Source organism: Heterodontus francisci, chromosome 26 (assembly GCF_036365525.1).
Source record: "Heterodontus francisci isolate sHetFra1 chromosome 26, sHetFra1.hap1, whole genome shotgun sequence".
Lineage (NCBI taxonomy): Eukaryota > Metazoa > Chordata > Chondrichthyes > Heterodontiformes > Heterodontidae > Heterodontus > Heterodontus francisci.
This window is the reverse complement of record NC_090396.1, coordinates 15628046-15655940: the sequence shown is the minus strand read 5'-3', so window position 1 is coordinate 15655940 and position 27895 is coordinate 15628046. Positions and strand designations below refer to the sequence as shown.

The window sequence follows — 27895 nt, the reverse complement described above, 5'->3', positions numbered from 1 at the left end:
ATATGCTTTTTATATTAGTAGTGCCCTTTCATCAGGTCACAAACTTGAAACGTTAACTCTGCTTCTCTCTCCACAGATGCTGCCTGATCTGCTGAGTATTTCCAGCACATTCTGTTTTTATTTCAGATTTCCAGCATTGCAGTATCTTGCTTTTATTTAAGTGTCATCCTTCTTGGTTTCAAATATTCTAATCAGTTTCTTCTTCACGTCTAACTTTTTCTGACTCATGGCTGGGAGCAGTGAGTGTGCTCTGCACTACTGCCTACTTTCCACAGTGAGATGGCTAACACAGCCTTGTTTTTACACAGGTGTGTGAAGTGTACGATACAGTCCCCTGTCGGGAGCTGGGAATGGTGCTCAGGTAAGATCCAACTGCCTCGCATTAGAAACAATAGCAACAAATTTGAATTAGTTGGCTGAGATATTTTCCAGGGAACTGCTTGCAATGTGAATACTGTTAGTGTGTGTCAGTATATCAATGTTTGCTCCCCTCACTCCCATTTCTCCTGCAGGTGCCTATTTTTTTGGTGGGGTAACTTTTTGTGGGCTCTGTCAGTCTTTAGGATCTCACACAACTGGTGAGCCTGGATGGGGAGTTTGGGGTCCATTTTACCTGGTATAAATAACCCTGTGTACTCAATAAACCAGCCTCACCCAATATATGGGATTCTGTATTATGTACAATTAGATAGAATTTACAGCACAGAAACAGGTCATTCAGTCCAACTGGTCTGTGGCAGTACTTATACTCCACACAAGCCTCCTCCCACTCCTCTTTATCCAACTCTTTCAACATATCCTCATGTCATTATTTAACTTTTCCTTAGATGCATCGTTGCTATTCACCTCAATCACTCTGTATGGTAGTAAGTTCCACATTCTAACCATGATCTGGGTAACGTTTCTCCTGAATTCCCTATTAGATTTGTTAGTGACTATCTTACATTGATGACCTGTAGTTTTAGACTCCCCTCGTGGAAACATCTTTTCTGCATATACCCCATTGAACTCCTTCATAATTTCAAAGACCTCTATCAGGTCACTCCTCTGCCTTCTCTTTTCTAGAGAAAAATGCACAGCCTGTTCAGTGTTCCCTTTTCCAACAACAACTGGTATTTATATAGCTCCTTTAATGTAGTAAAACATCCCAAGGTGCTTCATGGAAGCATTATCAAACAAAATTGGACACCAAGCCACATAAGGAGATATTAGGGTAGATGACCAAAAGCTTGGTCAAAGACGCAAGTTTAAAGGAACGTCTTAAAGGAGGACAGAGAGGAAGAGAGGTTTAGACAGGGAATTCAGAGCTTGGGGCCTTGGCAGCTGAAGGCACAGCCACCAAAGATGGAGTGATTCAAATCACGGGTGTTCAAAAGGCCAATATTGGAAGAGCGCAGATATCTTGGAGGGTTGTAGGACTGAAGGGGTTAAAGATATAGGGAGAGATGAGGCCAGGGAGGGATTTAAAAACAAGGATGAGCATTTTAAAATCGAGGTGTGGCTTAACTGGGAGCCATTGTAGGTCAGTGAGCACATGGGTGATGGATGAACAGGACTTGGTGTGAGTTAGGTCATGGACAGCATAGTTTTAGGTAGAGTTTATGGAGGGTAGAATGTGGCTAGGAATACGTTGGAATAGTGAAGTCTAGAGGTCATAAAAGCATGGATGAGGGTTTCAGCAGATGAAGAGCTGAGGCAGGGGCAAAGTTAGCTGCTGTTACAGAGGAAGAAATAGTCTTAGTGATGGCATGGATGTGTGGTCAGAAGCTCATGTCAAGGTCAACATGACGATAAGGCTGTGAACAGGGTTTGTGGCAGGAACTGAAGGCAATGCCATTGGTCTTCCCAATATTTAGTTGGAGGAAATTTATGATCAACTAGTACTGGATCTTGGGCAAGCCGTCAGATAAGAATGTTCCATTTTGAAGACTAACACCTCCTCACCCTGCTGAAAAAGTAGTGCAAACATTTACTCCGATAGTATCTGAGAGAAACTCCCCAATTCAAAAGTTGACAACTACAGCCAAGCTAGGCGACATCAGGGTAGCCGTTGTCCTGTTACAGGAAATGCACATCACTTATTTTGATGTGCAGCCACATTAGGTTTATATTCTCTCTTGTAATTCTTCAGAGAGAGAGTGCTGTTTGACTGTTTGCCCTCACCAATGTTCACCCACACAGTTTTGCTTTCCTGTTCCAGTCAGGAAGATGCGGAGTGGTGATTCTGGTCTGTGAGACTGTACAGGTTAAAGCAAATAAACTGCTTTGTGATCTGGATCTTTCCAAAGGCATCTGCGATGGGATGTTAAACAGTAATTGTATAGACTTGCTGACAGCTGGTCTTTTCTTTCAGATATACTGACGGGCGTATATTTGTAACGGAGGTGATTGCAAGAAGTCAAGCTGAAGCAGATGAATGTGTCCAGGCTGGAGACATTATTGATGGAATTAATGGGATTTCCTTGAGAAATGCTCAAAGTGGAGAGGTAAAATGAATACGTCCTTTACTGGTGTAGTATCATAGCCACTGACTGAACTGGGATTAGAGTCCAGGCCCATGTGTCAACAGTTCGCTCCCATCAGTTCCTCTACCCACTGAGAACTCCCTTCAGTTTTTCTACTGTTTGAAGTAGTCCCATCAATTTCCGTATCCACTAGGATACTCATCAGTTTCTCTAGTTCATTGAGTACTCCCATTAGTTCTCTCCCCACTGAGTACTCCCATTATTTTCTTTATCCATTGGGTTACTAACATCAGTTTCTGTACCCATTGAGATAGATCCATTATTTTCTCTTCTGCCTTGGATGAAATATTCATCGTGGAATTAACACGTGATTACAGCATGATGTGTGTTCACTGACAGTCCTGCTATTAATGCCCAGGAGTTGTGATGCCATGGGCACTAATGCACAGTCCTGTGTGGTGTGATATCTGAGTTACATCACCAGTTATGAAAATTGCAGATTAACTTTTCTCACCCAATCCTAGTGCTGATCTACAATTTACTGTCCCATTTATTAACCTATCATAAAAAGCCACATTTAACATCAAGAGTTGTTCCAAGGCCCCCAACCTTCAACCAGTCCTGACCACCACCCCCTGCCGCATCTCCCGTTACAGCTCTGTTAGTAAATGCACGTGTCATACTGAGCCATACGGATCAGGAAGGTCCCAGATTTGATTCCTGATTTGTTTTGAGTTAGGGAGGATATTGCAATGGACCTCTGTATCTCTGGGGAAAATCAGTCAAGATTCTGATCGCGAGTGACCCCCATAGACTTTTGGTAAGGAGAGAGAGGGTCCGGTTCAGGTATGATGCCCTCATGGTCAATGCATTAGACCTTAGGAACAATATGTTGGCCTTGGAGGGGGTGCAGCACTGATTCACCGGAATGATGCTGGGCTTAGAGGAGTAATTATCAGGACAGGTTGCATAAAGTTGGCTTGTATTCACTTGAGGACAGAAGTTGAGAAGTGATCTGATCATGGTGTTTAAAATCTGAAAAGGATTTGATCGAGTAGACACAGATAAACCATTGCCTTGATCAAGGAAAAGGAAACATTTTAAAATTATAGCTACACTGTTCAAGATGAAGTCAGGGAGCAATTTCTCACACACAGTGCAGTGGAAGTCTGGAATTCTCTCCCTCAACATGTGGTGGATGCTGGGGGTCAGTTTGGACTTTCGAGACGAAGATTGACAATTTTTTTTGTTGTTGTTATTATTCATTCGTGCGCTGTGGGCGTCGCTGGCCAGACCAGCATTTATTGCCCATCCCTAATTGCCCTTGAGAAGGTGGTGGAGAGCTGCCTGCTTGAATTGCTGCAGTCCACGTGGGGTAGGTACACCCACAGTGCTGTTAGGAAGGAGGTTCCAGGATTTTGACCCAGCGACAGTAAAGGAACAGTGATATAGTTCCAAGTCAGGATGGTGTGTGACTTGGTAGGAGAACTTGCAGGTGGTGGTTTTCCCATGCATCTGCTGCCCTTGTCCTTCTAAGTGGTAGAGATCGTGGATTTGGAAGGTGCTGTTGAAGGAGCCTTGGTGAGTTGTTGCAGTGCATCTTGTAAATGGCACACACTACTGCCGCTGTGCGTCGGTGGTGGAGGGAGTAAATGTTTGTGGATGGGGTGCCAATCAAGCAGTTTGCTTTGTCCTGGATGGATTCGAGCTTCTTGAGTGTTGTTGGAGCTGCACCCTTCCAGGCAAGTGTAAAGTATTCCATCACACTCCTGACTTGTGCCTTGTAGATAGTGGACAGGCTTTGGGGAGTCAGGTGCTAAGTTACTCACCGTAGGATTCCTAGCCTCTGTCCTGCTGTTGTAGCCATGGTATTTATATGGCTACTCCAGTTCAGTCAATGGTAACCCCCCAGGATGTTGATGGTGGTGGATTCAGTGATTATAATGCCATTGAATGTCAAGGGGGAGATGGTTAGATTCTCTCTTGTTGGAGATGGTCATTGCCTGGCACTTGTGTGTGGCGCAATTGTTACTTGCCACTTATCCCAAGACTGGATATTGTCCAGGTCTTGCTGCATTTCTACACGGACTGCTGGGGTGTATCTGAGGTGTCGCAAATGGTGCTGAACATTGTGCAATTATCAGCAAACATCCCCATTTCTGAACTTATAATTGAAGGAAGGTCATTGGTGAAGCAGCTGAAGATGGTTGGGCCTAGGACACTACCCTGAGGAACTCCTGCAGTGATGTCCTGGATCTGCGATGATTGATCTCCAACAACCACAACCATCGACTTTGCGCGAGGTACGATTCCAAGAAGCGGAGAGTTTTCCCCCTGATTCCCATTGACTGCAGTTTTGCGTGGGTCCTTGATGCAATAATCGGTCAAATGCTGCCTTGATGTCGAGGGCAGTCACTCTCACCTCACCTTTTGAGTTCAGTTCTTTTGTCCATGTTTGAGGTCAGTAGCTGAGTGGCCCTGGTGGAACCCAAACTGGGTATCAATGAGCAGGTTATTGCTAAGCAAGTGCTGCTTGATAGCACTGTCGACGACACCTTCCATCACTTTACTGATGATTGAGAGTAGACTGATGGAACGGTAATTGGCCAGGTTGGACATGACCTGTTTTTTGTGTACAGGACATACCTGGGCAATTTTCCACATTGCCGGGTAGATGCCAGTGTTGTAGCTGTACTGGAACAGCTTGGCTAGGGGGACGGCAAGTTCTGGAGCACAAGTCTTCAGTACTATTGCCGGAATGTTGACCGGGCCCATAGCCTTTGCAGTATCCAGTGCCTTCAGTCGTTCCTTGATATCATGTGGAGTGAATTGAATTGACTGAAGACTGGCATCTGTGATGCTGGGGACATCAGGAGGAGGCCGAGATGGATCATCCACTCGACACATCTGGCTGAAGATTGTTGCAAAGACTTCAGCCTTATCTTTTGCACTGATGTGCTGGGCTCCCCCATCATTGAGAATGGGGATATTTGTGGAGCCACCTCCTCCAGTTCGTTGTTTAATTGTCCACCACCATTCACGACTGGATGTGGCAGGACTGCAGAGCTTAGATCTGATCCGTTGGTTATGGCATCGCTTAGCTCTGTCTATTGCATGCTGCTTATGCTGTTTGACATGCAGATAGTCCTGTGTTGTAGCTTCACCAGGTTGACACCTCATTTTGAGGTATGCCTGGTGCTGCTCCTGCACTCTTCATTGAACCAGGGTTGGTTCCCTGGCTTGATGGTAATGGTAGAGAGGGGGATATGCCAGGACATGAGGTCACAGATTGTGGTTGAATACAGTTCTGCTGCTGCTGATGGCCCACAGCACCTCATGGATCCTAAGTTTTGCATTACTAGATCTGTGCGAAATCTATCCCATTTAGCACGGTGGTAGTTCCACACAATACGATGGAGGGTATTGTCAGGCAAGCCTCCCACCTGCCAAGACTCCACAAAGATGTGGTGGAGTACTGCAGGAGTTGCACATGTGCCATGTTGAGGGGAAACCTCAACCTACAGGTGAAATCTGCACCCCTAAGTCCTGTACCAGCGTTAGAAGGACCCTCCAGCAGAGGGCTGGTGACCTGTGAGGGTCCCCTGCCGAGAACAAAAGGGGACAGGCAGGCACACGGCTGGCAAAAGCTTAGAACGAGAAGGGGAAAAGGTGAGCAAGAGGGCTGTTTAAAAGAATTCCGGGAAGAATCCCAGATGAAAACCCCTACTGTCCGGTCAACCAGCCCCAAAAAATGTGAAATGTTAGACCCCACATCCTCCTATGTAACTGCAGACTCTGGAAGCACCCCACCAGAGCAACAGCATTTAGAGGAACCTGCAGAGACAAAGAGAGACCTCTAGGGGGCAGAGAAACCATGAGGGTGATGCCTCTCCTGGTCAAAATGTCACAGGAGAGTGCAGTTAACTTGGCACAAATACCTGCAGGTTGGAGTGTCTCAGAGAACATAGGGAAGAGTAACAAAGACTCCTCCCCCACAGTCAGAGGAAAAGGGAACCACCCATCCCCTGAAGCCAAAAGTCTTTGCATGACTCCGAGTTCAGGATAGACCTACCCAGTACTAACTATCCTGAGAAAAAGAGAGAAATTAAAGCAGCCCTGGCATCCAGAACAGACCATTTTTAATAAGCTTTATGATTGGTGAATGAATGAGAGAAATGCATGATTTTCCTTTCAGTATCTTCTATTTCTCTCAAACCCTGTAATGGAATGCGCCATTTTTCTTCAAATCACATTTCATTCCCCTGGGTGTGGAGGTGTCAGGCAAGCCCCCCACCTGCCAAGACTGAGGCACACTTTATTTCGCCACATGAACATTAAAACTGAAAATTGCAAGTCCCTGACTGGAAAGACATTTGCATAGTAACAGACAGGGTTGCAACAAGGGAGACCCAGTCGTTGCTTCCCCAATACACAGAAGAAGTGGTCAGACCAATTTTAGTCACATGACTAACTGGCTGTTGCGGAGGTTTGAACTGAGAGTTTTAAATTGGAGAAAACAGTGAAATCAGAAAGCTCCTGGTTTGAGAACATCTCTCTCCTGTCTGCTCTCATCTCACTCACACCTTCTTCGGAAAGCATTGAAGACATGAGAACCTCAAAGAAAGAAAAGTCTCTTACGTGAACAAAGTTTAGGTAGAATACTGGGCCCCAACGAAACGCAAGAATTACCTACAAAAGGACTATACCGTGAGCTCGAAGGACAGTAACAAGATATTGCCTCAAACTGTTCCACTTTATCTTTTCTGATCTTATCTGTATGTCTGTACCATGTGTGCATACTAGTGTGGGCGCGTTGTATATCCGTCGGCCTGAACCGTATTAGAGTTTCAGCTTAATGTTTAATAAATTTCATCTTTCTCTTTTAAACCTGAGAAAACCTGCTGTGTTGGTTTCTTTGCCTTATAATTGGGAAGTTGTGAACAAGGATTCACAAAAAGGGGGAACTCAAAACACAGTGTGTTTAAAAAAGTAAAACCCTGTTACAAAAAGACCAGGTAAAGACTGCAAAAGACCCCTGGACGCACTTCTCACATTTCTCACCTGGTCGTAACAGTATCCTCAATGTGAAGCCAGGGCTTTGTTTCCACAAGGACTGTGCGGTGGTCAGTCCTACCAATATTGTCATGGACAGATGCATCTGCGGCAGGCAGATTGGTGAGGGCGAGGTCAAGTATATTTTTCCCTCTTGTTGGTTCCCTCACCACCTGCCACAGACCCAGTCCAGCAGCCATGTTCTGTAGGACTTGGCCAGTTCGATCAGTAGTGGTGCTACCGAGCCCCTCTTGGTGATGGACATTGAAGTCCCCCGCCCAGAGTTCATTCTGCACCCTTGCCACCCTCAGTGCTTCCTCCAAATGTTGTTCAACATGGAGGAGTACTGATTCATCAGCTGAGGGAGGGCAGTGGGTGCAGGAGGTTTCCTTGCCTATGTTTGACCTGATGCCATGAGACTTCAAGGGGTCTGGAATCGATGTTGAGGACTCCTAGGGCAACTCCGTCCCGACTGTATACCAATGTGCCGCCACCTCTGCTGGTTCTGTCCTGCCAATGGGACAGGACATACCCGGGGGTGGTGATGGTGGTGTCTGGTACATTGTAAGGTACATTCGGCGAGTATGACTATGTCAGACTGTTGCTTGACTAGTCGATGGGACTAGACCCCAGATGTTAGTAAGGAGGACTTTGCAGGGTCGACAGGGTTGGGTTTGCCGTTGTTGTTTCAGTTGCCTAGGTCGATGCCAGGTGGTCCGTTCGGTTTCATTCCTTATTAACGACATAACGGTTAGATACAACTGAGTCAAAAACAAGAAATGCTGGAATCATCTTCAGAAGGGTCACTGACCCGAAACGTTAACTCTGCTTCTCTTTCCACAGATGTTGCCAGACCTGCTGAGTGATTCCAGCATTTCTTGTTTTTGTTTCAGATTTCCAGCATCCGCAGTATTTTGCTTTTATTTTAGATACAACTGAGTGTCTTGCTAGGCCATTTCAGAGGGCATTTAAGAGTCAACCATATTGCTGTGGGTCTGGAATCCAGACCAGGTAAGGAAATTAGTGAATCAGATAGGTTTTTACAACAATTGACAATGGTTTCATGGCCATCATTAGGCTAGCTTTTTAATTGAATTCAAATTCCACCATCTGCCATGATGGGATTCGAACCCATGTCCCCAGAGCAATACCCTGGGTCTCTGGGTTACTAGTCCAGTGACAATACCTCGACACCACCATATCAAGGGATATAGAGCAAATGCGGGAAAATAAAGTTGGGGTACAAATCAACAGTGATCTAATTGATTGGTGGAACAGACTCGAGGGGCTCAATGGCCGACTCTTGTTCCTGTGCTCACTGTTCGGGTTTACTTGTGAAGAATAGTCAACTTTGAAGAGTTACCAGAGAGTTGCAATGGCCTGTGGAGCAAAAGAGACCATTAATAACAGAATGTTAAGGAAAGGAATTCTGAGGAAAATTTGGAAAAGGGGGAAAAAGAATCCTGATTTTCTCTCAGTAGAATTTTACATTTGTTTAATGTGATTGACTCCAGGCTCAAACAGTTTTACAGAAATTTCGAGGAAAACCATTAAGTTTCCGCATGATTCGCTGGAAGTGGCACGATGGGACAGTGTACAGACCCATGCTGCCTCATCTCCAACTGATGCAAAAAGAGATACCCAACTTCCAACTCCGATATGATAACAAATCAAATGAGGTGATGAGCGAAGATGGTGTGCGGGATGACAGGTGAGAAACTAGGGACTGTAGCCTTACCTCTGTCATTGATGCCCCTGACCCCTGCTATAATTTTAATCTCTGTGGCTGTATGCTGCAGCACACCTGGTGTACAGCTAGGCTGGTTAACTTCTCCCCAACCCCCTCCCCAAGATTATCTAAAGTAATACTGACCCGCTCCTCCCGCCCCCCCCCCCCCCCACCCCCCAAACCACATCTTCCCACTATTCCAGGGTCATCCTGGAGGGTAAGGATAACCCCAGCTCCTTAGCTTAACAGCAAATTGTCATTTCCACCCTCCCCATCTTCACCTCCAGCATTTATTGCCCATCCCTAATTGCCCTTGAACTGAGTGGCTTGTTAGGCCATTTCAGAAGGCATTTAAGAGTCAGCCACATTGCTGTGGGTCTGGAGTCACATGTAGGTCAGACCAGGTAAGGACAGCAGATTTCCTTCCCTAAAGGACATTAGTGAACCCGATGGGTTTTTTCAACAATCAACAATGGTTTCATGGTCACCATTAGACTAGCTTTTAATTCCAGATTTATGAATTGACTTCACATTTCACCGTGGTGGGATTCAAACCCTTGTCCCCAGAGCATTAGCCTGGGCTCAGGATTACTAGTGAGTGACAGACCAGTGACATTACCACTACACTACCGCCTCCTGTTGACGATTGAGACCATCCACCTCCACCCATCCCAAACTGCCCCTAGTATGGTGGCAAGGGATTGTGATTGGATAGGGTGCCTGATAATTAATCATAAGATCATAAGAACTAGGAGCAGGAGTAGGCCGTCCAGCCCCTCAAGCCTGCTCCGCCATTCAATAAGATCATGGCTGATCTTTTCGTGGACTCAGATCCACTTACCCGCGCTCCCACCGTATCCCTTAATTCCTTTATTGTTCAAAAAGATATCTACCTTAGCTTTAAAGACGTTTACTGAAGAAGCGTCAACTACTTCACTGGGCAAGGAATTTCATAGATTAACAACCCTCTGGGTGAAGAAGTTCCTTCTTAATTCAGTCCTAAATCTGCTCCCTCTAATCTTGAGGCTATGCCCTCTTGTTCTAGCTCCACCTGCCAGTGGAAACATCCTCTCTACTTGTATCTTATCTATTCCCTTAATGATTTTATATGTTTCTATAAGATCCCCCCTCATTCTTCTGAACTCCAATGAATATAATCCCAATCTACTCAGTCTCTCCTCATAAGCCAACCCCCTCAACTCCAGAATCAACCTAGTGAACCTCCTCTACACCCTCTCCAGTGCCAGTATATCCTTTCTCAAGTAAGGAGACCAAAACTGCACACAGTACTCCAGGTGCGGCCTCACCAGTACCTTATACAGCTGCAACATAACCTCTCTGCTTTTAAACTCAATCCCTTTAGCAATGAAGGACAAAATTCCATTTGCCTTCCTAATTACTTGCTGTACCTGCAGACCAACCTTCTGCGATTCATGCACAAGGACACCTAGGTCCCTCTGCATAGCAGCATGCTGCAACTTTTTACCATTCAAGTAATAATCCTTTTTCCTGTTACTCCTACCGAAATGAATGACTTCACATTTATTAACATTGTATTCCATCTGCCAGACCTTTGCCCACTCACTCAATGTATCTATGTTCCTCTGCAAAGTTTCACAGTCATCTGCACACTTTGCTCTGCCACTCATCTTAGTGTCATCTGCAAACTTTGACACCCTACACGTGGTCCCCAACTCCAAATCATCTATATAAATTGTAAATAGTTGCGGTCCCAACACCGACCCCTGAGGCACACCACTAGTGACTGCCAACCAGAATAGCACTCCTTTATCCCCACTCTCTGCTTCCTGTTCGTCAACCAATCCTCTATCCATGCTAATACTTTACCCCTGATGCCATGCATCCTTATCTTATGCAGCAGCCTCTTGTGCGGCACCTTGTCGAAGGCCTTTTGGAAATCTAGGTACACCACATCCACTGGGTCCCCACTGTCCACCTTGCTCGTAATGTCATCATAGAATTCCAAAAGATTTGTCAAGCATGACCTGCCCTTCATGAACCCATGCTGTGTCTGCCCAACGGGACAATTTCTATCGAGATGCCCTGCTATTTCTTCCTTGATAATAGACTCAAGCATCTTCCCCACTACAGAGGTTAAGCTAATCGGTCTATAATTCCCCATCTTTTGTCTACCTCCCTTTTTAAACAGTGGCGTCACATCTGCTGTTTTCCAATCAACTGGGACTACCCCAGAGTCCAGCGAATTTTGGAAAATTACCATCAGTGCACCTGCTATTTCTCCCGCCATCTCTTTTAGTACCCTGGGATGCATTCCATCAGGGCCAGGAGACTTATCAATCCTTAGCTCCATTAGCTTGCCCAACACTACCTCTTCCGTAATAATGATTGTTCCCAGGTCCTCACCTACGTTCGTCTCTTTGTCAATTACTGGCATGTTATTAATGTCCTCCACTGAGAAGACCGATACAAAATACCTGTTCAATGCCTCGGCCATTTCATCATATCCCATAAATAAATTCCCCTTCTCATCCTCTAAAGGACCAACGTTTACTTTGGCCACTCTTTTTCGTTTTATATATTTATAGAAACTTTTGCTATCTGTCTTTATATTCTGTGCTAGTTTTTTCTCATGTTCCATCTTACTATTCTTTATAGCTCTTTTTGTAGCTTTCTGTTGACCTTTAAAGTTTTCCCAATCTTCTAGTTTCATGCTGCTTTTGGCCACTTTGTATGCCTTCTCTTTCAATTTGATAGCCTCCCTTATTTCCTTAGACACCCATGGCAGATTACCCCTTTTCTTCCAGTCCTTCCTTTTCACTGGAATATACTTTTGCTGAGTGCTTAGGGTGAGTAATTAGGGTGAGTGCTAGCCTGAGTGTAATTGTAAAACAAATCTATTTAATCAGCAAGAAGCACAGTTCTGTGTTTGCTAGTTTGACTTTGTCTGTTAGTTTTTCTTCTGAATAATGGGCCCTCAAAGAGATTTCAGTAATCATCTGATACAGAAGCAGTGCTTTAAACATGGGATTTGTGATAAGCACAGTTTAATGCTGAAGTTTTGAGGGTACAATGCTGAGGATCTTTCTTCTCCTGCAGGTTGCTGTATTCACTCCGATACATGGGCAAGGTGAACATTGGAATGGTAAACACAGTTAGCCATGAATTTTCCAGGCTCCACACTGGTAAAGTTAAGGTCATAGTGCTGAGTAAAGGACAGGGAATGTATGCTCAAACCTCCTTTTGTTTATTTTCTTTGATATACAAATTTAGCAAAATGTTGAGAGTTTTCAGCTTGAATTTGAAGAACCAAAGGAATAGATTGTCTTTTAACAAATCGCAGCTGCGTTGCTACAGTGCATCGTAAACCCTGCTCTTCATTCGGTCAGTAGCATCAGCAGGAAGAAGAGGCTCATGGCAGCAAACCAGATACATAGTGTTTGCCAAAAATATTTCACAAAATGTAGCTTGCTGCAATCCATAATCTGTAGAGAAAGGGTTAACAGTATCATAATGCCAGTAAGTGCTGCGTGGGTTGTTGTAACCTGTTTATAACCTACTGCCAGGGCTTCTCTTTTTTTTCTTTTTTTATTTAGAGATACAGCACTGAAACAGGCCCTTCGGCCCACCGGGTCTGTGCCGACCAACAACCACCCGTTTATACTAACCCTGCAGTAATCCCATATTCCCTACCACCTACCTACACTAGGGGCAATTTACAATGGCCAATTTACCTATCAACCTGCAAGTCTTTGGCTGTGGGAGGAAACCGGAGCACCCGGCGAAAACCCACGCAGTCACAGGGAGAACTTGCAAACTCCACACAGACAGTACCCAGAATCGAACCGAGGTCCCTGGAGCTGTGAGGCTGCGGTGCTAACCACTGCGCCACTGTGCCACCTGTGTTTCCTTTGTGTATGATTTGTTTAGCTGGTTTGTGTCTATTATTTGTGGGTTTTTTTTAATGAGTTGGTGACTGGTACAATAGCACAGGCAGCAATTTAACACAAAGCATTAAGCTGTTTGCTAAAATAGGGCACACAGGAAATTAAGCCCACATGGCCTCAGTATTACTGTATGTACATTAAGTACTGTGAGGGCTAAGCATATTACTGTACATTAAATATTGCTTGATTAATGGTGTAACCCACTTTCGTAGTGATTGTGAATTACTGTACAGTCTAGTAGGCTCTGAGGTCTAACAGTACGAGTCTAACGTCACCTTAACTGATCTTTGTTGTTATTGTAAGCTATGCCAGTGCTATATGGGTTGGGGGTATATTCACTGCAAATACAGTTTTTCTGTCTAAAACACGAGGGCTGAAAGTCAGGCTGCAGAAATAACAGACTGACTCTAATTTGTTTTTATAGTATGGTGGAAAGGAAGTGCTGGATGAGGGTATCGAGAAGGTCCTGCAGCAAAACCTGCCACCACAGGTGAGATTACACATGGATTAATGCTTCCAAGATACAAAGGCCGGGATTTTATCCAGGCAACGGGTCTCAACCACTGGCAAAAGCCCTGCGTCACCTCCTCTGGGAAAGGCCTGCCTTTTCAAGTGCCAATTAGGCACATAAGTGGACTGCGGTGGGCCTTCCCTGGGATCAAGGACCTGGCAGCGGATGTCCCGCTGCTGAGAGCTGCCAGCCAGTCAGAGGCCGGCAGCTCTTTGACTGAGCAGTGCCACCACGGAGGCAGTGGCTGCTGCCAGTGGAGCACCCACCCGAGGCCCAGGACCCAGACCACATGTAAGTCTCACCGGGTGGGTTTCCATGGGGTGGGCAACATGGGGGAGATGGGGGTGTAGGGGGGTTGGCAGCAAGGGCAGGGGGGTGGCTGTCAGCGGTCCCCTGCCCCCCACTCCCCCCACACTTTCCTGATGCCAGGTCCCTCAGTCAGGCATGTGGAGGGGGTGGGCAGTCCGTCACTGGAAATGGCGTCAGCTGTTTCTGCGCAGGCACTGGTGCCATTTTTAAAGGGCAGCCAACCCTGCCGGCATATTTAAATTTTTAAAGATGCACCCCCCCCCCCCCCCCCCTCCCTAAAATTTATCAAATAAATTTCTAACACCCCTTTCCCACCCAACACTTACCTTTTAAAGCTGACCTTCTTCCCCCCACCCCTGACTGCACAAAGTTTTTAAAGTTCACCCCTTCCCACCATACCTTATACCCATTGTATTTATTTGACCCCACCCCTCCCACCATACTGAGAATCTTGCCTGCTCCCCACTACCCACCAGTGTCATGCTGGCTTTCCCCGGACGAGGTATTGAAGGCACAGGAGTGATGGCCATTGCACCGACGATCACGGCAGACCTGGAAGATTTCAGGTAATTTCATTTAAATTTAGTCAATTCATTCACTTAAATATTTAGATTTGGTTCCTGTCACCCAGCGGCAAGGGAGCTGCCACGGAGCCTCACTGCTGCCTGGAGGATTGAGCTGGGCCCCCCTGGCATCGGCGTCCGTGGCGGGTCGCTGCCGAACCTGTATTCTGGCCCTCCTTCCCTGCACCCCCCTCCCCCCCCACCCCGCCCGCCCGGCCCCACCCGGCCACAGAGCCCGGCAAGCAAGGTGCTAGAAGACTCCCTATTTCAACTCAGGAATGTATGTAGAGTCTGTTTTTGTGGTGCTGGTCTCTTTCTTGGGTCCCTGACTGCTTGGGATTGTTTGTGATTTTCCAGACAGAGAGAGGAAACAGCTTTTTTTGGGTGGCCTCCTACTATACTTACATATTCCATAAGAATTCTATACTATTTTGAGTAGTATCATTTATTAAAGGCCCATTTCTTACACTACCAGGTCGCACACAATTCTGACTAGGAAATATATCACCATTCCTTCATTGTCGCTGGGTCAAAATACTGGAGCTCCCTCCCTGACAGCACTGTGGATATACCTGCACCATTTGGACTGCAGCAGTTCAAGAAGGTGGCTCACCACTACGGATGGGCAATAAATGGTGGCCTTGCCAGCAACACCCATATCCTGTGAATGCATTGTTTTTAAAACGGCCCAAGCTGCTTCACAGCAGGAAAAAGGCGGAGGAGGAATTGGAGGGGTAGTTGGGGGTGCAAAGGACAGTGAGCTGAGTTGGGAAGATGACTGAAGGTGGGACTGATGTGGATTTGGAGGAGACCTTTGAAAGTAGAGAGATATATAAGATGTAGCAGAGGGCTGAAATGGCTCTGCTTCTGATAGTGGATTGGAGGGATGGTGATGCGCAGTAGGCCAGAGTCAGTAGGGGTGCAAGCTGGTGTGTCGGGTAATGGTTGCAGAGCTAGGGTCGGGCAATGCCATGAAGGGAATTGTAAATGAGGACAAGAATCTTGAAGACAAGGTGTTGCAAGTTGCGAAACCTATGGGGATCAACAGGAAGATGGGATAGCTGAATTTTTCAACAGGTTGGAGTTTAAGTGGGGTGAAGCTTGGTAGGATGACTGCAGGGACTCTGACAACACTGATGTCACATTAGTGTCAGGTAATGACCATCTTGAAGAAGAGAAAGACCAACTATCTCCTGCTGATGCTCAGTGGTACCACCATCACCAAGTCTCCCACCATCAGGTTCCTGGGCTCACCATTGACTAAAAGCTTAATTGCACCAAGCAGATCTGCACATGACTACAAGAGCAGGACAGAGGCATGAGATTGTCCTCTGATCCCTGAAAGCTTCTCTACAATCAACAAGACTCAAATCAGGAGCATGATGGAAAACTCACCACTCGCATAGATAGGTGTAGCCAGAACAACACGCAAGAGACTCAACACCATCCCAGACGAAGCAGTCTTCATAATCGGTCATTGGAATACCATCACCTCCAAGTCAGACACCACCCTGATTTGGACATATATCAATGTCCCTTTATTGTTGCTGGGTCAATGTCCTGGAATTCTTTCCCTAATGCCACCCTGGGAGCACCCTCAGCAGAAGATTGGTCTACCATCACCTTTTCAGGGCAGCTGGGAAGGGCAATAAATGTGCTTGCCAAATGCTGACCTTAGATTTTAAAAAAGCAGACACCAGGTCAATTCAATGAAGTGTCCAGACCAGATGTGTTAAACGTGTACAAGTTTTGTTAATTTATCCGAACAGGATGACAAATATACACACGTGTTAGCATGGTAGGTACCTTATGTGCAAAAAAGCTTCTCCAGGCCTCCCCAGCCATACTCAACAACCCGGTTGGAACCTCCTACCACCTGACTGTCCAGCATACCCTAGCCCAACCCAATTCAACCTGTCCCAAACCAAACCAACCTCGCCTGCTGCAACTCAACTCGACTCATTCAACTCCACCCAAACCAACCTAACTTGATCTTTGTCAACTCTTCAGTACAGACAGCCATACTCTGCAGGTTGATTGGACAGCATCTGCTTATCACTTATTATATCAAAAGTCTGTCTGATCAAAATAGTATGGTTACAGCTGCCTTTAGGCACCTTGAGTAAGACTTGTCTACACAGATAAGTGCACTCTAAGTAGCTGCAACAGTATAACATTCTTGTAGAAGACAATGGAAGAATCCTTTGAATAAGAATTAGTCTCTATCGACTTTCATTTCCCTCTAAAGAAATCTGGGAAATGATAGAAACTTCTGAATAGACAGCAGCATCTTGTAACATGGTTGCGTTAATGGTGATTACTTTTAACTTTGTCCACCATGTTTGTCTCTGTTAGGAGGTGTTATTCGATGTAAAGGAAACAGAAGTGATCTGTATAAAAAACAACTCGACACAGGTAACTGCTGCTCTGTTTCAGCATAGATAAGTCAAAAAACCGTGATTGTTTAAAATGAAGTGTTAATTATGTGCACATAATTAGAGTGAGGGCCGTTATTACGATGAGCATCAAACACTCCCAGGGCAGGTACAACACGGGTTAGATATAGAGAAAACCTTCCTCTGCAGTGTCCCATTTAACATTCCAGATGAGGTACAGCGAATATGCAATAAACAGGAGGATATTGAGAGGGGTAGAAGAAGTGAGAGACCTTGGAGTGCATGTCCACAGATCCCTGAAGGTGGCAGGACAGGTAGATAGAGTGGTGAAGAAGGCATATGGAATGCTTTCCTTTATTGGCCGAGGTATAGAATACAAAAGCAGGGATGTAATGCTGGAACTGTATAAAACACTGGTTAGGCCACAGCGTACAGTACTGGTCACCACATTACAGGAAGGACAAAGTTGCTCTGGAGAGAGTACAGAGGAGATTTACAGGAATATTGCCAGGGCTTGAAAGTTGCAGCTATGAGGAAAGATTGGATCAGCTAGGGCTGTTTTCCTTCAAACAGAGGAGGCTGAGGGGTGACTTAATAGAGGTGTACAAAATTATGAGGGGACTAGATAAAGTAGACAGGAAGGACCTGTTTCCCCTAGCGGAGAGGTCAATGACTGGGGGAACAGATTAAAGCTGATTGGTAGAAGGATTAGAGGGGACATGAAAATCTTTTTCACCCAGAGGGTGGTGGGTGTCTGGAATTCACTGCCAGGGATGGTGGTGGAGGCAAAAACCCTCAATTCTTTTAAAAGGTACCTGGACATGCCCCTGAAGTGCTGTAACCGGCAAGGCTATGGACCAGGTCCTGGAAAGTGGGATTAGATTGGGCGGCTAGTTCTTTCAGCTGGCATGGACACGATGAGCTAAATGGCCTCCTTCTGTGCTGTAAATTTTCTATGGTTCTGTGAGTTAAATGTAGAGTAAAGCTCTCTCTACACTGTATACGATATAAGATACACACACACATATCAGTCTATGGATAGTGATCAGGAGTGGGTACACTTGCTGATCTTTCCCCATTCTAGCCCACTATTGTTCATGTTCCAATTGTGTCCCAACTGCTGTAGGAATTTAATGTCAGGTTTCACTCCAAACCAGCAGTATAAACGCAAGCAGCATTTGACTGTTGCTTTGTTTTATTCCAGCAAGGCTGTCACTGCAGTCTCTGGAATCCTGATGTTTATCTTGTTACTTTTTCAGGTCCTCTTTCATCATCACTACCCTGAGATCTCTTCAGTGGGACACCGGTTGAACAGACGGACACTCTTTGCTTACTGTGTGGCGTAAGTGGAGCATATTGCACAAACATGTGGCTAAGGTAGACTTGGACCTTGAACTTTGGTGTTGGGACAGTTGCTCCAATGATGGGCAGCTGCTCCCTGTATTATCAGGTGTGCGTTTTGCACTTTATCTGAAGCACACACTCCAAGTGGAAGGGGAGCTGGGAATCTGGGCACAAGATGTGCACTCGGGTCATTAAGAGCTCCAGTTAGGCATTGCCCCGTAATGTGGCTGCTGTGGCTAAGCAGCACACAGTTTATATTTGGGACAAGGGTTGTAGGGAAGGCTGCCCTTCAGTACTGCACTGTCCCTGCCCCATTCCTGGGCACTTTCACTGGCAGCAGGCAGCTGTGGCTCAGTGATAATCACTCTTACATGTGGGTTCAGTTGTGATACTTTATTTGTTAGTATGTTAAATATATGTTTGTGCTAATATGTATGTCATCACAGTAAGTGATGTAATATCACGTATTTCAGTTCTCTTGCACAGTCAGTTAGCACGTGAAAGCCAAAGCAACAACTCTCCATTAAAGCTATGTGTTCAAACTCTATGCCTGCCCTTCAGCTTCATTTGTATTAATCTAGAAAGAGATAATATAATATGCTGGCAGCGATAGTGAATTGACAGCAGTGATCAGCAGCTGAAAACGACAATTCAAGTCAGAAGACCTACCTGAAGCGCTGTGACCAGGTCATAGCTCTCCTATCGGGAGGGCAACGGTGTGAGTAGAGATTGAAGGCAATTTGCCCTGAGCCAGCAAGACAAAAATCAACAGTGGTTTCAGCCCCAGAGATCAGTGCAGCGTCGTGTTTTGGCGCAGATTCCTTCCCACTGTTGCCACACGTGGGGTGGCGCAGTGGTTAGCACCGCAGCCTCACAGCTCCAGCGACCCGGGTTCAATTCTGGGTACTGCCTGTGTGGAGTTTGCAAGTTCTCCCTGTGTCTGCGTGGGTTTCCTCCGGGTGCTCCGGTTTCCTCCCACCGCCAAAGACTTGCTGGTTGATAGGTAAATTGGCCTTTATAAATTGCCCCTAGTATAGGTAGGTGGTAGGGAAATATAGGGACAGGTGGGGATGTGGTAGGAATATGGAATTAGTGTAGGATTAGTGTAAATGGGTGGTTGATGGTCGGCACAGACTCGGTGGGCCGAAGGGCCTGTTTCAGTGCTGTATCTCTAAAACTAAAACTAAAACATTAGCTGTCCCCGACACCAGGGCCCCTCCCGCCTACAAGCTCAGAACAACAGGAACACAGCTCAGGGTGTGACTCCTGCTCAGCTCTGCAGACATCATAGCCTGCTGCGACTTTTAAAGCAAGGTTTGCTCCTCTGGGGGGAAAAAAGAGTAAAAGGCTAAGCCAGATTTCCAGAGATGGACCGGAAAACATCTGATGTCCCAGGCGAGTTCAAACTGTTTAAGCCAAGGATTGAACGATGCTTCCTAGACCATGAGGTTGTGGTTTCAGAGAAGCAAGCGATAGAAAATTAGGATTGTCATAGGAAAAGAATGTCTGCACAGAATCAGTATCTCTAGTTTATCTGATGCTGACCAGAAGGATCCATCAAAGCTATAGGCAACATTAGAAAATCAGTTTAAGATTAAAGTTAATTTCGGAGTACATCACCTGGAACTCATGCAGTATAGACAGAAAACCAATGAGAGCTTGGACGACTGTGTTAACCGATGCAGAGAGCAAGCAAAAGAATGCGACTTCTCTGATGCTGACCTCTCAGAATGAATTATGGAGTTGGTTATCGCCTCCACTGCTACTGAGGCGTTCCAGAAAGACCTCCTGGGAAACCCGAAAGGATGGGCGCAGATACGAGGCAACTATTGCACGGAAACTTTGTTTGCAAGCCTTAGGGTCTGAAACGCCTGTCAGTACAATATCCAAGACACCCAGGTAGAACAAGGTGTACAGTAACTGTGGGGTCTCACAAACTATAGGTGCCCGGCATATGCAAACACGCGGTGCTGAGCCAAACTTTGCAGAAGTAGTAGTAGAAAACAGGGAGAAGCCAGAGCGGGCAGCGCTCAAGCTGCAGACGTACGCCACCCAGAAGCGAAGGGAGGTGAGACATAGTATAGACCCATCCAAAAAATGGGGGGAATGCCTGACTAAAATGGATGGGGTGGATCGAGGTGAAGACACTACAGCTAAACAGCTATTTCACACGATCACCTTAGCGGAACAGGTCCACTCTGTTTAAAAAAAAACAGAAGCTTTTGCAACACTGCAGATCGTCAGCCCAATAAGGCCAACATTCTACCTTTTTGCATTCTCAAAGACATGTACCACGAGGCATGGAAGTCTGTGGTCCAACACACAAGCGTGAAGCTTATGGCATACAATGGGTTGACAATAAAGCACTTAGGTTCCCTAGACCTGGAATATGGGTACAAAGAGTCAACATGGTCCACTCAGATATTCTACATAGTGGATGTGTCAGGACCAGCAGTAGCAGGGCTGCTGGTGTGCAACAAACTTAACATGGTCACCATCCATGAGCTGACCCAATCAGAAAACCACAGCAGTCAAAACAGGTGCACACCCATTGGATCGGTACAAGACTGCCAGAGGTTGCACCAGGATCGGTTTGACAACGTTGGGAATTTCCATGGGGATGCTCCTTAATGAAGATGCAACAGCGTCAATCGACCTGCCGTGAAAATGCAGCGTGCACAATCAAGAAAAGTTGAAGATGGAATGGAAAAACAAGGCATCATTTAATGAGTGCAACATCACACGGAACTGTTGCAGTTCCATCACTACTGCAATCGAGAAGGGCAGTTCAATTCGGCTATGTTTAGACCCAAGGAGGCCAAACAAAGCCTTAAAGAGATGCTCTCATAAGATAACAATGCTAGAGGAGTTAAACCCAACTTTTGCTGGAGTTTAAACCTTTTCCAAATTAGACACAAAAAATGTACACTTGTCAAGAGAGTCACAAGAGCTAACAATGTTCAGAACTCCTTTTGGCAGGTACTGTTTCTTCCGTTTACCATTTGGGTTGTCAGTCATCCAGGATATATTTCAACAGTAGACAGACTGGATAACGGAACGGGTATTGCATAGAAACATAGAAAATAGGAGCAGGAGTAGGCCATTCGACCCTTCGAGCCTGCTCCGCCATTCATTATGATCATGGCTGATCATCCAACTCAGTAACCTGTTCCTGCTTTCCTCCCATATCCTTTGATCCCTTTCGCCCCAAGAGTTATATCTAACTCCTTCTTGAATACATACAATGTTTTGGCCTCAACTGCGTTCTGTGGTAGCGAATTCCACAGGCTCAACTGTGATATCTGTAGTATTTTGCTTTTATACCTGCTGAAATTCTGTTTGGTTGACCGATAAGAACCACATTACCAAGCCATCATCTCACCAAGCCATCCTTGATCATAGACCGGTTACATCAGAAGCAAGATGAAAGGTGCACATGATGTGCTTGCGGGTGCAGAAATACCACCACTATACGTTAATCAAAAGGTGCGGGTTCTACACCCGCAAGAACAGGGATTAATACCAGCAGAGGTGTCCAAGATGCAAAGAACCACATTCGTGTGAGGTGACAACACCAAATGAACTACGAAGGAACCGATCTCACCTGAGGGGACTCTCTGCTAGCCACCAACTAGCATCGCCTAAATCTACCCACGCATGTTTTGCAGATGAAGAGACAACAAGCAACATACTGACAACTGAGGGCAATCTTCCCAAACGTAGTCTTCAGGAGGAGAGAATGGACAGTTTGAGAACACACCCACATGTTGTTATCACAAGGTCTGGTCCAGTCAGCCAATAAGCTGCACAGTTCCAAATGTAGACAACACCTTGATGCAGAATGTTTCAAATATTTTTGTTACAGTTAAATGTTTTATGTAAATATTGTTATAGTTGACAAATTTCTCATCTCATAAGGGTTACTTATTCATGTACATATTAATGTTATACTATGTGGGGTTGTCATTTAAGGAAAGGCAGATGTTGTGATTTTGTATTTGTTAATATGTTAAATATAATTTATGCTAATATATATGTCATCGCATGATGTGATGCAGTATCACGTGATTCAGTTCTCTTGCACAGTTAGAACATGTAAGCTGAAGCATGTCTCCATTAAAGTTCTGTGTTCAACCTCTATGCCTGCCCTTCAGCTCCATTTGTATTAATCTAGAAAAAGATTATACAACAGGTTTGAGCCCCATTCCAGAGTCTTGAGCACATAATCCAGGCTCTCACTGGCAGCAATTTGAGAATAATTTAAATATAATTTAATTATTTCAAAAAGAATTAGCAAATATACACAGAACCAAGGAATATTTCTTAATCCAGATTGGGATTAAACTAATGATTCTCTTTTCACAGTATTAGCATTGTACTTTAACTTGGCTGCAATGCAGTATTTGAAATCCTTGCATGAACTTCTTGCGTGTTAAAAGAAGGTTGCTTTATTTCAGGAACTCCCCAGAAACTCCTCAAACAACATCTTTTGAATGCTTGGTGTACGAGTCCACTTCGGTTGAGGAGGCTAATGAAATTATCCTGAGAATAGGTAAGTAAGTGTTTCGGGATCTGTACACACAGAGGAAAGAAATTTTCTTCATTCTTCACATACTGAAAAAAACAACAACTTATATAGTGCCTTTAATGTAATAAAACCTCACAAGGTGCTTTACAGGAGCATTATAAAACAAAATAGGACACTGAGCCACACAAGGAAACAACAGGTCAAATGAACAAAAGCTTGGTCAAAGAGGTAGGTTTTAAGGAGTGTCTTAATGAAGGAAAGTAGAGTAGAGAGGTGTAGGAAGGACTTCCCAGAGCTTAGGGCCGAGGCAACTGAAGGCACGGCCATCAATGGTGGGGCGATTAAAATCGGGGATGCTCAAAAGGCCAGAATTAGAGGAGCACAGATATCTCGGAGGGTTGTGCAGCTGGAGGAGTTTACAGAGATAGGGAGGGGCGAGGCCATGGGGGGGATTTGAAAACAAGAATGAGAATTTTAAAATCAAGGCATTGTTGACCAGGAGCCAATGTAGGTCATAAGAACATAAGAAATAGGAGCAGGAGTAGGCCATTCAGCCCCTCCAGCCTGCTCCACTATCCAGTAAGATCATGACTGATCTGATTGTGGCCTCAACTCCACTTTCCTGCCGGCCCCCATAACCTTTTACTCTCTTGTAGATCAAAAATCTGTCTAACTCAACCTTGAATATATGTAATGACCCAGCCTCCACTGCTCTCTGGGGTAGAGAATTCCAAGATTCGCAACTCTCTGGGAGAAGAAAGTCCTCCTCATTTCCGCCTTAAATGGGAAACCTCTTATTCTGAAATTATGCTCCCTAGTTCTAGATTCCCCCATTCCTCTCAGCATCTACCTTGTCAAGCCCCTCAAAATCTTATATGTTTCAATAAGATCACCTCTCATTCTGCTAAACTCCAATGAGTATAGGCCCAAGCTGCTCAACCTTTCCTCATAAGACAGCCCCTTCATCCCATGAATCAATCTAGTGAACCTTCTCTGAACTGCCTCCAATGCAAGTATATCCCTCCTTAAATAAGGAGACCAAAACTGTGCGCAGTACTCTAGGTATGGGGAGCACTGGGTGATAGGTGAACGGGACTTGGTACGAGTTAAGACATGGGCAGCAGTGTTTTGGATGATCTCTAGTTTACGGAGGGTAGAATGTGGGGTACCAGGCAGGGGTGTGTTGGAATAGACAAGTCTAGAGGTAACAAAGTCAGGCGATATTACGGAGGTGGAAATGGGCAGTCTTAGTGATGGTGCAAATATGAGGTTGGAAGCGCATGTCAGGGTCAAATGTGACACCAAAGTTGCGAGCAGACTGGGTTAATCTCAGACTGTTGCCAGGGAGAGGGATGGAATCAATAGCTCTGGGACAGAGTTTGGAACGGGAAACGAAAACAATGGCTTCAGTCTTCCCAATATTTAATTGGAGGAAATTTATGCTCATCCAATACTGGATGTCAGACAGGCAGACTGATAATTTAGAGACAGTGGAGGTCGAGAGAGGCGGTGGTGAGGTAAAGTTGGGTGTTGTCTGCTTGCATGTGAAAACCTAATGCTGTGTTTTTGGTTGGCACCGCAGAGGGGCAGCATGTAACGAGAAATGGGAGGGGGCCAAGGATAGATCCTTGGGGGACATCAGAGGTAATGGTGTGGGAGCTGGACGAGAAGCCATTTTGCAAGTGGTACTCTGGATACGATTAGATCGATAAGTGCTGTGGATAAAGGGGAGCCCGTTGACGTACTGTACTTGGATTTCCAGAAGGATTTGACAAGGTGCCACATAAAATGTTGTGCAAAGTAGGAGCTCATGGTGTAGGGGTAACATATTAGCATGGATAGAAGATTGACTGGCAGGTAGAAAACAGAGAATACATAAATGGGTCCTTTTCTGATTGGCAGGATGTGACGAGTGGAGTCCTGCAGGGGTCTCTGCTGGGGCCTCAACTTTTTACAATTTATTTCAATGACTTAGATGGGGGGAGCGATAGCATGGTAGCTAAATTTGCAGATGACACAAAGATAAGTAGGAAAGTATGTTGTGAAGAGGACATAAGGAGGTTGCAGGCCGACATAGATAGGTTGAGTGAGTGGGCATAAATCTGGCAGATGGTGTATAATGTGGGAAAATGTGAAGTTGTTCACTTTGGCAGGAAAAATAAAAAAGATTATTACTTAAACGGAGAATGACTGCAGAATTCCGAGGTGCAGAGGGATCTAAGTGTTCTTATACGTGAGTCACAAAAAGTTAGTATGCAGGTACAGCAAGTAATAAGGAAGGCTAATGGGAATGCTATCTTTTATTACGAGAGGAATTTAAAATAAAAGTAAGGATGTTATGCTTCAGTTATACAGGGCATTGGTGAGACCACATCTGGAATACTGTGTGCAATTTTGGTCTCTTTATTTAAGGAAGGATGTAAATGTGTTGGAGACGGTTCAGAAGAGGTTTACTAGATTGATACCTGGAATGAGTGTGTTATCTTATGAGGAAAGGTTGGACAGACTGGGCTTGTTTTCACTGGAGTTTAGAAGAGGGAGGGGAGACTTGATTGAAGTTTATACGGCCCTGAACGGTCTTGACAAGGTGGATGTGGAAATTATGTTTCCGCTTGTGGGGGAGTCCAGAACTAGGGGGCACTGTTTTACGAATTAGGAGCAGGAGTAGGCCACTCGGCCCTTCGAGCCTGCTAAAAGTAGGGGAGACCCTTTCAGGACCGAGAAGAGGAGAAATGTTTTCTCTGAGGGTTGTACGACTTTGGAACGCTCTGCCTCAGAAGGTGGTGGAGGCGGCATCATTGAATATTTTTCAGGCGGAGGTAGCTAGATTCTTGTTAGGCAAGGGAATCAAAGGTTACCGGGGTAAGTGGGAGTGTGGAATTCGAAACACAAACAGATCAGCCATGATCTTGAGTGGTGGAGCAGGATCGAGGGGCCGAATGGCCTACTTCTGCTCCTAATTCGTATGTTCGTATGTAAGAATGGAAGCAGGTGAGAGCAGTCCCACCCCGCTGGGCGACAGTGGAGAGGTATTGGAGGACGGTAGTGTGGTCAGTCGTCAAAGGCTGCAGACAGGACGAGAAGAGAAAGTTTATCTTTGACACAGCCACATAAGATCTTATTTGTGACTTTAAGAGCTGTTTCGGTACTGTGGCAGGGACGGAAACATGATTGGAGGGATTCAAACATGGAGTTCTGGAAAAGATGGGAATGGATTTGGGAGGCGACATTACGTTCAAGGACTTTGGAGAGGTAAGGGAGGTTGGAAATGATGTTGTAGTTTGCGAGGATGTTGGGGTCAAGGGTTGGCTTTTTGAAAAGAGTTGTGACAACTGCAGATTTAAAGGAGAGAGGGACAACACCTGCAGCGAGAGAACCGTTCATAATATCAGCTAACATGGGAACCAGATGTGGAAGTTGGGTGGTCAGCAGTTTAGTGGGAATAGGATCGAGAGAACAGTAGGTGGGTCTCATAGACTAGGTGAGCTCAGAGGGCATGAGGGGAGATAGGAGAGAAGCTGGAGAAAGATGTGAGTTCAGGGCTAGGGCTGGGAGGAGCTTTAGAGGAAGTTTGGGCAGGTCGGCGAGTAGAAAGGAGGAACGTGGTAGAGACAGCTGATGGGATGGTCTCGATCTTAGTGACAAAGGAGTTATTGTTGTACTGAGAAATACTGTGCATTTGATGCACAGAGTGGTTGTGAAGAGTGCAGTATTAACAGAGTGCTAAAGTTGGGAATTTGGTCCAAGTGGGGAATTTAAAACAGAAGGGGAAAGAGTTGCTGCTTTTTATATTCACCTCCAATACTTGTACTGGAAACTTGAGGCAATAAATATTTAAAATTTTTGCCCACTATTTAGTGCAAGAAAAGTGTGTAGAAAAAGAAGAAAAAACTTAAAACAAACTAAAGCCTATATATAAGTAATATAATTAACTTAGACTAAGAGCAGGTACACTGGACTGCAGTGTAAGGGAATTTGTGAACATTGAGACTGTCCCGAGCCACCACACCTGCAGTAATATCTCCATCTCGAATCTCTCCGGCTCGGAATCACTGAGCTGGAGTGCGAGTTGGAGACACTCAGACACATAAGGGAAGGAGTGGAATACGTGGTCAGTTTGCTTCAGACACCTCGTAGAGAGGTACAGGTTCAGAATGAGGTTGATGTGACCAATAGTGTACGGTGTAAGGGGAACCCAGCTAAGTTAGAGAATCAGGAACCGCAGAAACTAATGCTATCCAACAGGTGCAATGAACTTGCTACATGTGAGGATAAAGATAAAAATTGTTGGAAGGACAGCCTGTATGTGGACCATGGCACCTTGGAGCAGGAAACTGTCCAAAGAGAGGAGGTGGTGAAGAAGCAGGAAAGAAAGTGTAATGTGGTAGTTGTAAGTGATTCAATAATTAGGGGGACAGACAGCATCCTTTCGAAGCATGATCGAGAGTCCCGACTAGTTTGTTTGCCTACCTGATGCCAGAGTGAGGGACATCACGAACTGGTTTGAAAGGCGAGGGAGGGGGAGGAACCAGTCATTGAAACTCATGTTGGAACCAACAATATAGGTAAGAGTAGACAAGAGGTCCTGTTTGGAGGATACCAGGAACTAGAAGCAGAATGACAGGACCTCAAAGGTTCTAATCTCCGGATTATTACTTGAACCATCTGCAAATTTGCATAGGGATAACCAGATTAGGGAGGTGAACATATGGTTGAAGGAGTGATGTGGGAAAGAGGGGTTCCTTTTCATTGGGCACTGGTGCTAGTATTTGGACAGGTAGGAACTGTACTGTTGGGAAGGGTTCCACCTGAACTAGGATGGGACCAGGGTCTGAGTGGAAAGCAGAAAGAATAAATAGGGCAGTCGCAGTCACAAAGACTTTAAACTAGTAAGTGGTGTGGGGGAAAGGGTCAAGTGGAAAAGGTAGCATGGATAGTAGTTTGAAAACAAACAACAGGGAAGAGTAGTGATTGTCAGAAGTTGCAGGTAAAGGGAAAACTAAAAGATGTAAAGTAAGTAAACCAGGAAAGAGAAATAGGAAATGTGTGAATAAAACATGAGAGCAGAAGGA

General features: G+C 45.3%; 1 protein-coding gene across 2 annotated transcripts in view; it reads left to right on the top strand.

Moving 5' to 3' along the window:
- Positions 1-27895, top strand: part of si:ch211-250n8.1 (uncharacterized) — a 95701-nt gene that overhangs the window by 52276 nt on the left and 15530 nt on the right. For both annotated transcript variants that reach the window (XM_068058673.1, XM_068058674.1), the window contains 8 exons: positions 309-361; positions 2354-2486; positions 9032-9228; positions 12325-12370; positions 13597-13662; positions 16911-16970; positions 18211-18293; positions 22753-22847. In XM_068058673.1, coding sequence (XP_067914774.1) covers positions 309-361; positions 2354-2486; positions 9032-9228; positions 12325-12370; positions 13597-13662; positions 16911-16970; positions 18211-18293; positions 22753-22847 — 733 coding nt within the window. The remainder of the gene's footprint in view (positions 1-308; positions 362-2353; positions 2487-9031; positions 9229-12324; positions 12371-13596; positions 13663-16910; positions 16971-18210; positions 18294-22752; positions 22848-27895) is intronic.